Consider the following 13551-nt stretch of genomic DNA (forward strand, 5'->3'; position numbering starts at 1 on the left):
TTGCCTCGGCTTTTAATTCTTTAACATTCCAGTTCTCCATTTTTTATAAAAATATAAAAAATTTATATTTTTACAAAGTTTTATCTCGGTTTTTTTCAGCTTTGGAAATTTGCTGATATAAGATCAGTGTAGTAATTATAAAAATCTGCTTTTCTTTTCAAAGTATATTGCGAAATTTTTCTGAGCTTGCCTTCGCAGTGATCTTTTATTTCTTCATCTGTCAAAAGCAGAAAGAGGTCATCATCAATATCTTTTGGAAAGCGATAAGTTTTTTTTAGTCTTAATCTATCTTCTTCTATTCTATTTTACCAAAATTTATTTTTTATCTTGTGAATGAGATCAAAATCTATGTACATCATCGTGAATTGATGGCCTGTTATCTTTTCACGCTCGTCTCTCGACCATTTTTGATATTCCTTTCTCGGTTCAAGATATTTGCCTTCAAGGTGCCTTTGAACGAGAAAGGTTTTGCTTTTTCTGAGTCTTCTGTCAACGTCTCTCTTTTCTTCGTCGCTAAGAAGATCATAATCATCAAAAGTCCATCCGAATGGTTTTATTAAACTTCTCACTGTTTGTGTTTTTATTTTTCTTGCTGGATCTCGAAATTTACAGGAAAAGCGGAATTCTTTGTCTGCTTCATCCATTTCTAATTCTTCTCGCTTCGCTTCTCGCTTCGCTTCTCGCTTCGCTTCTCGCTTCGCTTCTCGCTTCGCTTCTCGCTTCGCTTCTCGCTTCGCTTCTCGCTTCGCTTCTCGCTTCGCTTCTCGCTTCGCTTCTCGCTTCGCTTCTCGCTTCGCTTCTCGACTTCCTGACATTTTTATATATTATAAAAAAAAATATAGAAAATGGAAGAAAAGAAAAATTTGATTCCAATAAGCACAAAAGATTTCAGAGAAATTGCCAAAAGGCTGCGGAATAAAATACAGAAACAAGATTCCAAGCAAAGAATTGAAAGAAATGCTCGGCTAGTGTCCTTTGAAAAACAAACGGAAGGTTTAAGTGAGTGATGAAACCGGTTTTCGCAAAGAATATCAATCACTCGGAGAAGCCGCCAAAAGTTGTGTAATATCGAATTCTTCTGCTATTAAATATGCACTGGATAATGAAAGAAATTTCATCAAAAGAAGATCAGACCAGAAAAAATTATTTGTGAGAGAAATTTGACATGATGTCGAAAAAAACTGAAATGGAAGATTGTTTTAACGATGAATTATCATTGAGGGGGAAGAAGATTCTTTTTGGATAAGTCATCACAGATTCAGAAACAAATGAAAAGCACGTGCTTTTTTGTGTGGCGTGAGAGATTACATAAGAGTTTTAAATAAATGACAAGCTGGTAAAGAACGTGGTTGTCATTCATGTGTGAAAAAAATCGCTCTCAATTTGCATTCGTGGACTAAATACATTGAATTCAACATCTAGAGGCTCAAATGGCAAGAACTCGCTCAGATTTATGAAAAACCTAATGCAATCAGTACCGCGCACCCGGGGTTTTCTCAACCAAAGCAGGTTACAAACAAGTGAGAGACGCAGTCGCTAACGCTTGCGGCTACGAAAAACGCTATTGTGATTTTTTTGATTTGGTTCCATAAACTTTGCCATAAAATAAGCACTCTTCAGCTCCAATAAGAACATTTAACAGAAATCAAATCTGTGAAGAAAATCGTGCCCGTCTTGTTTGATGTTTGAAAACTCATTAAATATGCAGCGACGTGTTGCTCGAAAAATTGAGCAGAACAGAACAGTCATGAGAGTGGCGTGACGACGCATCAAACTCGAGAAGCAAATATGTTAATTTCATGATTTTTGTCTTGAAATAAACAAAACCCACTCGGTCTTTTGTCGAATTCAACTCTCAATTCTTTGCCAGTGTAGGGGGCACCAGTGTAGGGGGCACCAGTGTAAGCAAAGAGCCCAATTTTTTTTGGTATTATTTTTTTATTTCCTCTCTGAGAGTTGCAGTCTCTGCCCGCTTCGCTTCCACAACTTTCTCTGGAGAATTTCGTCTGAGTTCTTTTTTCAGAGAATAATATTGATCAATTTCGCTCAGTATCGAAGCGAATTCGACATCTGTTATCGAAGAGTCTTTCATGGCCTTTGACACGAGTCGGCTGATTGTTCGTTGCTTCGCTTTAGCAAGAGAGACGGTTTTTTCATGTTTTTCAGTCTTTTTCACGAGAGATTTGTTCGCGAGGGTCGTCGTGGCAGTCGCTAAAGCAAGCAAACCCGCAATGCTTGTCAAAGGCACAGAAATTATAATTCCCACACCGCTCAAAGCACCTGCTAAACCACCTATCGACAAAAGAGCTGCCTTGATGGTTGTGACTGACGATGTTATGCGGCACACAGCTTTTACTCTCTTGTATTTTTTTACGACTTTCTGGTGATGTGAAATCTCATTTTCAATTTCCTTCTGGCAATGACAAATCTTTTTCAACCTGAAATCAGAGCCCGAATTTGGGAGAGAAGGATAAAGCGGTGGTGCACTTGGTAAAATATTTTCAGCAGACATTTTTAATTATTAGATTATCTCAAACTCAAATCTCATTGGCATTCCATTAAAATCAATTATTTTGTCAATTTCATCAGTCACAGAAATCTTCATTGATGTGATTTCATTCCTTTGAGATATTTTTCGCGGTGATGGGGTTTCAGAAAGATGGTTAATTTTTTTAAAGGGTTTTCCTGTAATGTCAAAACACGCAAGAACTTGTGACGGCTTTCCATTGAAAAGGTTTTATTCTTATCCAAAAGATCACAACGGACATGATAGTTGTTAAATGATGAAAAAGTTTTGACAAAATTGATTTTTTGCAAACGGCGTTTAAGTCCAAGAAGATCAGCCAGATCATTATCAAGAAGAATCTTTTTGTTTTTAAGATTTTCAATTTCCAAACTTGCCCTTGTGGCATTCAGTCGTACTTTGACTCCTTCGTATTTCGATATATCTTCAAGAGCTTCGCCAAGGCTTTTCAACGAATAATTTCCTTCAGGAATTGTCTTTACAGATGAATTGTCCTGAGCATCAAATATAGAGATTTCTCCAGAGCGACTCAAGTTGTGCCATGAGTTGTAAAGAGAACAGCTCACCAGCCTGAACTTCGCCCACCAAGATTCAAAAGAGGTTCTTTGAAGAGAACTGTGAAATCATTTGAAACTTCAATAACTGTCAAAAGAAACATTTTGATTTCAAAAACAAATTAAAATGTTAACTGCGTGGTTAACATCAGATGAAGCAAATATAATTGCTGAGAAAAAAAGAACAAAAGCCTGGAATGATTTCAAAGCAGAATATCCGACCGCAGATTTGAGCAAGTTCGAAGTGCAGGTAACATTCTTTAGCAAAAAGGAGGGAAAAGCAGAAGTTTACTTAAATCAAGCTAATGCTGTTCAAACTAGCGTCTCAGGATCAATCAGAAAAGACCGGGATGATGAAATGAAGCGCGCGCTTGGAATAGCAGGATTTCCCATCGAGCTCACTTTGAATCTTTCTGCAATTAAGGAGGTTCCAGCAGTTCCATTTCACGAGACTTCGAAAAGTCGCTTGAATGAAGAGGTAAAGATATTTGTCACCCAAAATCAATATTTCGAGGCAAGATTCAGAGAAATATTCACAAGAATGAAAATTCTGCACAGCTCAGGCGCAGAATCAAAGAGATGGCTTGCTGAGCCGAATATGAGCTACTGGCCTCAACAACTCAACTTTGCTGTGTGGTGCGCTACTTCAGGCTGTGGAATCTCTCGTGAACTGCTTGACATGGTACCAGAACAGATCAAGTCGTTTCTGCAGTTTCACATTTATTTCACAATCAGAAGAATTCTCTTTGAGCTGGGTGGAATACAGAGTGAATCGGCCCTCCTGGGCGACTCAACTTTCAGTCAGACGATTAACAACTACGATCAGCCGTCGTTCAAAAGATTGTGTTCAGAATTTGGAATTTCGTCCAGCACAGACTTCCGCTTCAAAGAAGGAGGCAATCACGGTCTCGGATCTGTTTTCATTTATGTCACAAATACTGGACCTATGGCAACTGCAATCCCATATCCTGGTGACAAAAAGTTCAGCGATGAAGGTGGAAAAGCTGAAAAAGGTAATCTGATATATTTCATAAGGAATGACAATGTTAAAGTTGAAAAACAGTTTGAGTTTTTTATGGCAGATGAGTCAGAAGGCTTGACGCAAGCCGGGATGGCAAGATTGAATCAGTCGATTGAGGCATTTGTTTATTGTATTCTTGGTTCACAAGTTAATGTAAGATCGTCCATCTTGGGTTTATCAGGAAGTACGAAAGAGGCTCAGCGTGAGTTCCTTGTTTTAGTTGAGGATGCGATCAGAATGACAGACATCTCAAACAGCGTACAGAGGTCTCAGCTCGCGAATGATGAGGCGAAAGTCAGACTTGATCTTGCAATCTCACCAGGTAATTGGCTGATGCCTTCAAATCTTCTTTTGAACACACAGAGCACATATATGTGCACGATCCTTCGTGCACGAAGGATGAAGTTTGGGGGTCAATAAATCAGTGAATTTGGATATGAAATCAGTCGGAGTTAAGCATATGAATGGGGGCTTATCGAAAATCAAGAGACCTACTTCTCAAAAGACTTCAACTGAGGTTCAGTCTGAGGCTACGAAGACAAGCGTGAGCGACAGCGCCAGCGCCAGCGATACAAATCATGATAAAATTAAGGTTGGATTGATTTCAGTTGGACTGGTCTCTGCCTTCCTGATTCATCGCCTTTTTGTTTGAAATCGCTGAACCATGAATATGGCTACACCCATTATCAGAACCCAAGCATTTTGTCCGAGAAAGCTGATCACTGAGCCAGCAGCGCTAAAAACGAAGCCGACTATTGAACCAATGAGACCTGGTAAAATTCCAGCGATCTTTTTTCCAAGAGTCTTCAGCCCGTTCCCCACCCCTTTTGCAACAGTCTTCAAGCCTTTTGTCAATGTGCTCACAATCACTCCAATCGTTGTTCCAACTGCCAAAACAACAGCAGAGACTGTAAAACCATACTTCTTGAAGATGTTTCTAACTCTCTCACGGAGCGATAATCTTTCTTCTAGACTCTCTCTTTCATTCTCAAGTGCATAAATCTGCTCTTGATTTTCTGCTATCCTTTCTCTTGCTCGTCCTCTTATAGCAGGGTTTTCATTCTTATCGTCAGCAATATCTCGATCATCTTGAATTGACTGTTGTAGCTTCTCAATTTCTTTATCTTTCTGTACAATCAAAACCTCTTGCTCTGGACCAAGTGATTTTTTAATTTCTTTTGAGACCAAACACCTGCAACCTTCCTTTCTTGCTATAAGAAACTTCAAGTTCTGAAGGTTTTGCCTCAGGAAAAATTGTAGTAAGTGTTTCCCGTGCATTCTCATTTGAAGTTAAAACTCGCGAACCAAAAATATCACCTTCAATAAAAGATGTCTCAGAAGTTTTTGAGCCCTTTTCTTGCTCTCTGTTCATTGTCGTCATTGGAATTTCTTCGCCTGAGGGCCCAGGAGTTGAATTCTCGTCTGGTTGAAAAGGTGTTGTTGTGTCTCCTTCATCATTATCATCATCATTATGTTCTAATAGAGGATCAGTATCTCCAAAATCTGCCATTGTTTAAAAATATCTTTTATAAAAAATGGAAGTCAGTGAAAGAATTGACCCGAGTTTTGAAGAAAAGATGTCAAACGCTCTCAAGGCAGACCGTGTGATTAACAGAGTAACATTCAACCCGAATAGTGCTTCCCCTTGTGAAGTCCCCAGAGTTCCAGTTCCAAAACTTGATAATGGGGTAGTACTTGTGCCTGGATTGCTCGCACTCGTCTTCCAATTGACAGTCAGTGGACATGCAAACAATTTCCTCGTGAACAATGTAGCAAGAGCTCTTGTCGATCGACTGACTTTGAAGTTTGCAGGAGAAATTGTGCAAGACACTGATGGTTATGATTTATTCAAGCTTTGGGAGGACCTCTTCTTGACTGAGAATGAGTGGGCAAACATGTTCAGAGAAGGTATTCAGTCTGAAGATCTTTCGAAAATCATATGCAGCGCTGGAGATAAGAAGACTTCGGGCGTTGATAAAGAAAATAAGCTCAATGAAGTTTATGGGAAAATGTACAGGATTCCATTGGATCATGGTATTTTGAAAGATCATGGAGCCTTTTTTCCGAGAGCTCTTTCTGATGAGCTTCTCTTCGAGCTCAGGCTTGCACCTGCTGGTAGTGTTGTGAAAGGATCTGACTCAACAAAACTTTATTATAAATTGACTGACATCCAGCTTGAGTATGAAGTCATTCACAGCCAAAAACTCGCTGATGAAGCCCTTTCTAACTACAAAAGTGGAAAGAGATTCATGTACGAGCATATCACTCATCTCAAGACAATCTCAATAGATAAAGGTTCCGACACAATCATCAATGAGAGCATCAATGTTCCAAGGAGGTCTATGAAGGGCCTTCTTCTCTTTTATGAGACATACACAGCAGGAACAAGAAATAGTGAAAAGACGTTTAATCCCAACATCACTGATGTTAAGCTGACTGTTGATGGTATTCCAAATAAGATTTACAGCCAAGGAATGCAGGCAAGAGATTTGTGGGAAGAAGTCTTTAGAAGATTTGGGAAGGAGAACAGCGCGATGAATGCAACAGACTTTTATGCTGGAGACAGATTCGGTCTCTTTATCGATCTTAGAAGCATGAGAGACAATGATCTTCACGGTTCAGAATTGAAATTGGTGAATACAAAAGATGGAGTTCATCTTGCAATTAAAGTGCACCTAAACCCAAAAATTTTTTTCGCTTAACGAAATAAGCGTATTTTTTGGAGTATTTCTGTGCAAACATTTTTTTTATTTGCTCAAATCTTCAATTGTCTGTGCCCAGTCAAAATACGGAAAATCGGCCGCCATCTTGCCCCACGGCCGAGTTTAAAGAGGAATGGCTCTAGCGGGTAATGTGACGTCAAATCGAGAACACGAAAGTCTGCATTTCACACATTTTCGCTTGTTTAGGAAGGTTGTAGTCGATTTTGTCCGAAAATATGCCGACTAAGTGTGTTATAGGAGGATGTAGCAACGTGCGAAATTTGCAAGAGGGTATCACGCTTCATACATTCCCCATACAATACACCTGGTCGGCATATTTCGGACAATATCGACCACAACCTTCCCAAACAAGTGAAAATGTGTGAAAAGCAGACTTTCGTGTTCTCGGTTTGACGTCACATTATCCGCTAGAGCCATTCCTCTTTAAACTCGGTCGTGGGGCAAGATGGCGGCCGATTTTCCGTATTTTGACTAGGCACAGAAAATTTAAGATTTAAGCAAATTAAAAAATCTTTGCACAGAAATACTCCAAAAAATAAGCTTATTTCGTTAAGCGAAAAAAAAATTTTGGGTTTAGGTGCACTTTAACAGGAAAGGATCAGGTTCAGGAAATGTTAAATGTCACATCTTTATTCTTTCTGATGCTCAACTCAACATCGTCAACAGAGAGCTTGAAAGTGTGACCTATTAATAACGCGATCATGAGTTTTTTCTGAGATAGTGTCATTAGTTTTTTCTGATGGTACAAACGAATTTTGAGATTGTCTTGAGCATTCTTCAATTTTTCTTTGATTTTTTTTAAAGAAACTGCGCCAATCATTTGGCCTTGAAATCTTCGTTGTTTTTTTTAAACGAGCAAAACTGCCCTGTTTTTCAGGCAATTGTGCCAGAAACCCACTGAATCAAATCTTCAATTTTTCTTTGAATTTTTTTGAAAGAAACTGCGCCAATCATTTTGCCTTAAAAACAACGTTCTTTTTTTTAAATGAGATAAAAAAAAATGAAAAAAATCAGTTTTCAAAACTGCCCTGTTTTTCAGGGTATTTTGAAATGTGCCAGAAATCCTCTTTCCCTACTACTGAATTTCCCCTTTTTTCGGTTCTATGAGGCCGTGTTCATGGTTTTTTCTCCGATCAAAATGAACTTGAATGAGATTATTATGAATTTACTGAGGCCATTTTATGTCACCAGGAGCTCAAGGAACATAATATTGAGTTGATTCCTGTCACACAAAACCTGGTTGATGTTGTTTGGCCCTCCAGGCCACAGCCAGAACCAAGGAAAATGATTGTCCTGGATATTTCTTACTCAGGTATAGCAAGAAAAAATTAGTAGGTACACTAAGAAAAGGAAATAATCAGTGCTAGCTGGGTTCGTAAAAGGAAGACCTTCTGAGGATAGGTCTTATCAAATTAAAGTGTAGAGGTGAAGGTGTAGTCTGATCGTCCGGGTGAGTGTAGTCCTGAGAAGGACTGTTGTCGGTGGTAGTGACTGACGTTTCGACAACCTGTGCGGAAGTCATCATCAGAGTCTGATCGTCCGGGTGAGTGTAGTCCTGAGAAGGACTGTTGTCGGTGGTGGTGACTGACGTTTCGACAACCTGTGCGGAAGTCGTCATCAGAGTCTGATGATGACTTCCGCACAGGTTGTCGAAACGTCAGTCACTACCACCGACAACAGTCCTTCTCAGGACTACACTCACCCGGACGATCAGACTACACCTTCACATGTTACCCCCGGGTTCAAACCATTTACTGCATAAAGTCTAGAGGTTCATGGGTCTTAAAAAAAAATTTAAAAAAGCAAGAAATTAGTAAGTGAGTGGTAAGTATCGTTATGTATCATAACAAGATCATGCAAAGGATGTTCTGAAACCAATTAACGCGTTGGTGAACTCCTCCCGCCAGATATCAATTTCGATGTACAGTTGTACCATAGTTTATTTTGAGTGTAACGGTAAAAATAGAATTCTTATATCAACCTCAGGTAGAAGTTGGCAAGACAAAATCATAGCTTTGCGCGGGTTCTTGGAGGCCAGATCAGCGACTGCCGTTGTACTCGAAAAACTGGATGAAATAGCATGTAAGTGCTTATTGATCGTTCACCAACTTTCCTGTGGAGCCGGTAACTTAGATTAGTCGGCAAGAAGACTGTTTTATTTAAATACAACTTTTTAGGCAAAGGTAAATATGATTTCTCCCTCACTTGTTTTCTTCCGATTCCACCAACTCGTCTTTCAATTTCTTCCTTTCTTTTTGAACTCAGTTAGAAGCTAATTATGGCACTTGTACATCAGGGGTTCATTCCTCATTTTATCACAAAAAGTATAATTTTCTACTATCAAAAGATGTATTAGTGTGGTGAATCGATAATTTAGCGGACAAAGCTACAGTTTTTCAAAGGATACCATTGAGTTGTACCATACAGCAAATTGTTTTTACACCTATCTTCTCAGGGCTTTTGAATCTCCGTGGATTTGATGTCAAATATACCCCAGTTTTCTTCTCCTATGTTACAGTAACAAAGGACAGTGTTTCGTAAGTAACATCCCTTATTTCTTCTCATATCTGGCGAGTTCATTTCCTCTTTAAAAGCTCTGATTTAAAATGGGTTGGTTTATATCACAGTAACGTAATCGTGAAGCAAATGGGGAGCAGGAATGGCGCAGTGGCGAGAGCACTCGCCTCCAACCACTGTGGCCCGGGTTCGATTCCCGGACCTGGTGTTACATGCAGGTTGAGTTTGTTGTTGGTTCTCGTCCTTGCTCCGAGGGTTTTTCTCCGGGTCCTCCGGTTTTCGTCCCTCCGCAAAAACCAACGTTCCAAATTCCAATTCGATCTGGAAACAGTGGATAAGAAGAGCCACCCAGTGGAATGTCCATTCCAAAATTATTTATTATTTATATTAGTTATTATTTATTATTATTTACTAATGACAAAATGAATTAGTGTATTTAAAACCCAGAAACTAAACAAAACAAAGAAAGATAAAAAATTAAAATGCTTTGGTAGAATTGTAGTAATAATAGGCTACTGGGATATTCGAAAAGGGTTCAAGCATCCTATTATGGGATGTGTTACTCCCTCGGCGACTATACTGAACTCAATTACCAACGACAACTCAAAAACAGACAGTGATTTTTCTTTGCTTCTTAAGGGAGTTCAGTTTGGAGTATCTTTATTGAAATTAGCGATGTACCTAAAAATTTACGATTGTGTTTAAACTGGCCTATGTTAATTTGGATGTTTCTTTCACAATTTACCGAATTGACTGGCCTATCGCATTTGCAGGCTGTTCACAGATCGTAACAAGGTGACGCCAGCAGTGAAAAGACATCTGAAAGTTAAAAATTGTAACCGCCGAAATGAAAAGCACCTGTGTGTACAACTTGAGCTATATGAAGCTATCCGGGAAGCTGTGAAAAGGCTGGCTGAATGCAAAAATGCCAAAATATTGGTAAGTAGAGCCGCGACCAGCCTTACAAGGCTGTCAGCCTCAAAACTCCACGTTACCGGGACAACTCAGTTAGTTTCCATATGGTGTTACAAACAAATGTAGAGAACTGCAACAATTTTTGGTTGCATTTTCGTGCTTTTAGCTCCTGATACTAGAAAAAGACAATCGAAACCTAGTCTTTGTTATATTATCATGCTGACACGTATAACTAACCATAATTGATTGCAGGATTGGTCTTTTTTTTTTATTCTTTTTACTGCTACAAGTTGCGTTTGTATGACGTTTGTTTTTATGACCACAGGTTAGCACATCCTCAAGCCATGGAATAAGAGTGAACATTCCCAAGGTCAGCAATTGAACTCAGCGATAGACATTTTAATGATCTGCACCTTAAAGTTAAACGAACGCTGAAAGTCAAAGGCCCACAGTTATATCTATCCGTGCGTCAGTAATGTCATGTTTAACGGGTGTGTGCTATTGACCACTATACATGCGAGGGAATACGATTTATCATGCAGAGGGTCACTGAAAATTGCCAATTAACTGTTCAGTATCTATGGCTGAACAAATCTGCTTCCCATAATCGTTTATTTTGATCTGAATTTTTTATCGTAGTTATTTTATTTCCGACTTTGTTCATTCATTAAAATCGAGACCCAACACGTTCCCAGCTCGCTCATCATAGGCTCTTTCATTTTCCAGGTTCTACAATCGCAAACTAAGAGGAATACATACTACATAAAGTAGTTTTTTTATGCATTAATGTTACTGCCATTTTTATCATTCCTTTTTTTGTTAACTGCATTACCCGCTTTATTGGTTACTGATTACCTACCGCATAGAATTTAAGATTCTTCTTTTGTATCTTACGAAATTACACGGTATAGCACGCAATTATGTTTGTAATTTTATCAAAGGTAGAAGTCTTGCTAAAAATGAGCTGAGTCCCAGGCAAAAGCTTTTACTGAAAGGTCCCGATGGCGAGGTGCTACCCACATTTAAAGCAAGAGCATCTCCCTCCCTTTTTCCGCTTCTTCTACATCAAAGGCCATGAATCTTTACCTACTTTTGAACCTAATCTCACGACTTTTTACACATACCTCATTAGTTTAGAATCTAAATATTTGTAAATATTACCTCAGTAAACTGTTTGTATCAAATTCAATCTTTTTCCGTTCCTGTACAGCACATTAGAAAACGCTTACACGGAATTGGCGCTATATAAATATTGTCATCATAATTACATTGTTTTCTAGGAAAATTTGCTAATAGACGAGTCGCCAGTTGCTTTACCAAAAGCAATAAAAAATCCAACAGAAATTCGTGGAATGAGAAATGCCAATGTAAGTACTTTTCCTCATAACAAAAAGAAAACAAAATGTAGGTATACTAAGATTTAAAACTTGGATATATCAAAAAAGTTGAAGTGGTAAATTGGCCACCGTAACGATTACAAAAGCTGACGTTTCGAGCGTTAGCCCTTCGCTCCGAAGAAGGGCTAACGCTCGAAACGTCAGCTTTTGTAATCGTTACGGTGGCCAATTTACCACTTCGACTTTGTTGATATATCCAAGTTATTTCGTTACTCCCACCGACGCAGCCCCAAACAGTTTCTTTCGAAACTATCAGCCTTTATTTATTAAGATTTAAAACATTTACAAATGAAAAATTATTATCTGAAGTTGATAAATGATAATCTGTATTTCAACATTTCTCCGTATCAAATTGCTTGAATGTTGATTGGACATGCCAAAACACTATTTATTTGGCCTTGCAGGTGAAGGACTGCGTGGCGCTTTGTCAGTTTTTTGCTTGGATTGAACGTGAGGTACAAAAAAGGCTAAGGCATATTGGGGATATTATTAAATTGATTATTGAACTTTTAAGTGATCGTGGTAAAATCGGGAAAACTGAAGTACTAGGTCTTATTTGAACTTTGTTCGAAATTGAACCATTTTCAGGTCTCGAACAATACCACGAAAAGTTAGCATCTTCTGAACAGACTTTTAAATTCTGACCTAAATGGAGCTCATAAGACATAAATTGACAAAATACTCCCAACAGTAAGGAGAGCTACGTCCTTTGACTTACATAAGTTTAAATTAGTAATTTGGAGTGCCGGAATTCAGAACATATCTACACAAGGGGACTCATCATATTTTATTAACCAATTGTCTCCATGAACTCTTTGACTTCTTAACACATTTATTTCTATTCATATATATCAATAACTACATGTCTTTCTTATTGTATTAGGTGATGGTAGCGCATAGTAGGTTTGATTCTTCTGTTTCAAAACCTAGTAATCACTCACTATTTTTGCAGATTTCATTGAATTCAACAAAGCTGACGGAATTGACGACTGAGGCAAAGTTGTTATACTTTAGAACGTAAGAAAACTATAGCATGAAGTCCTCCTTGGAAAGTTATATAAGCAAGATCTTCGACGATTTTTAACAATTTTTTAAAACATGTTTTTGTTAAAGGCTGGAGAAGAATTTTATGAGTCCAAGTTTTCCTACGATTTCTGGTTTTGGATCCAACAGCGCTATAATCCATTACAAGTAGGTTCAATAAAAATTGACTCAACAGCGCTATAATCCATTACAAGTAGGTTCAATAAAAATTTATTCAATGTTGCTTTACTGTCTGATCCAGCTTTACCTTGCCATCAGTCAAGCAATGAGGATGATTTAATAATCAGTGGGCGAATTGTTTAATAAGTGAGGTAAAGAACCGCTAACCAAGAGAATTAGCTACTGCTACTTGGTTAGTACCATCGCATTTTTAAAAGCGCTTGACAATGTTAAAAGGTTCCAATATTGCGTTTGTTATCAGTTTTCTTTCACCTCACTGAACAAACAGTATGGTACACCCCAGGCGAAAGAAACAGTTAGGCAATACTTTAGACGATCTTACGATCTCACCACCTCCTTTTTCTAATCCATCAACAGAGCAAATCAATATTCCAACGCCAGGATCAACAAAAGCAGCATTTACCTATTGGATTCAGGGGGACAGTACTTGTAAGCTTTCCTGGCACAAAATTCATCCCGAAACGTGACTTTTCTTTTCGCTCATCTCTTTTCTCCTTTACGTTTTTTCAACAAAGCCGCGTGAGTGCAGGACCGGCCCTTCACGCGTCAGCTTTCAGTATGGTTTTCTATGGGCTTGCGCGCGTGGGGCCGGGAGGTTCATCTGAAAATATGAACTTATTGACTGAGTGGGAGGGCCGGGCGGGAAAATATTTGTCTCGAGATCATGAAGTTCGGA

The 13551-nt window shown here is 38.6% G+C and overlaps 2 protein-coding genes across 7 annotated transcripts in view; both read left to right on the top strand.

Annotated features, from left to right (window-relative positions):
* The window catches only part of LOC111332904 (xaa-Pro aminopeptidase 1), a 45212-nt gene that overhangs the window by 17333 nt on the left and 14328 nt on the right, over positions 1 to 13551 (top strand). For 5 of the 6 annotated variants that reach the window (XR_015990634.1, XR_015990635.1, XM_088730343.1 and 2 more), the window contains 10 exons: positions 8014 to 8129; positions 8804 to 8904; positions 9278 to 9359; positions 10113 to 10278; positions 10580 to 10624; positions 11535 to 11621; positions 12056 to 12106; positions 12604 to 12668; positions 12765 to 12842; positions 13233 to 13304. Coding sequence is in view for 4 of the 6 variants with exons in the window: in XM_088730343.1 (XP_088586469.1) it covers positions 8014 to 8129; positions 8804 to 8904; positions 9278 to 9359; positions 10113 to 10278; positions 10580 to 10624; positions 11535 to 11621; positions 12056 to 12106; positions 12604 to 12668; positions 12765 to 12842; positions 13233 to 13304 (863 nt within the window). In the remaining 2 variants the exon portion in view is untranslated. The remainder of the gene's footprint in view (positions 1 to 8013; positions 8130 to 8803; positions 8905 to 9277; positions 9360 to 10112; positions 10279 to 10579; positions 10625 to 11534; positions 11622 to 12055; positions 12107 to 12603; positions 12669 to 12764; positions 12843 to 13232; positions 13305 to 13551) is intronic. The other variant, XM_088730342.1, reaches the window with a different exon arrangement.
* LOC148725164 (uncharacterized) lies at positions 4102 to 8004 on the top strand. Its single transcript, XM_088730346.1, has 2 exons — positions 4102 to 6770; positions 7414 to 8004. The coding sequence occupies exons 1-2, from the start codon at positions 5635 to 5637 to the stop codon at positions 7511 to 7513; spliced, it is 1236 nt and encodes a 411-aa protein (XP_088586472.1). The 5' UTR covers positions 4102 to 5634; the 3' UTR covers positions 7514 to 8004.

This window comes from Stylophora pistillata, chromosome 8 (genome assembly GCF_964205215.1).
Source record: "Stylophora pistillata chromosome 8, jaStyPist1.2, whole genome shotgun sequence".
NCBI lineage: Eukaryota > Metazoa > Cnidaria > Anthozoa > Scleractinia > Pocilloporidae > Stylophora > Stylophora pistillata.

What these genes read in the sequence shown, in the direction of transcription:
- LOC148725164 (XM_088730346.1), top strand. Translation starts at nt 5,635, where the DNA reads ATGGAAGTCAGTGAAAGAATTGACCCGAGTTTTGAAGAAAAGATGTCA. An exon ending in GTTCATCTTGCAATTAAAGT is followed by an intron (nt 6,771 to 7,413) that starts GCACCTAAACCC and finishes GCACTTTAACAG; the next exon opens with GAAAGGATCAGGTTCAGGAA.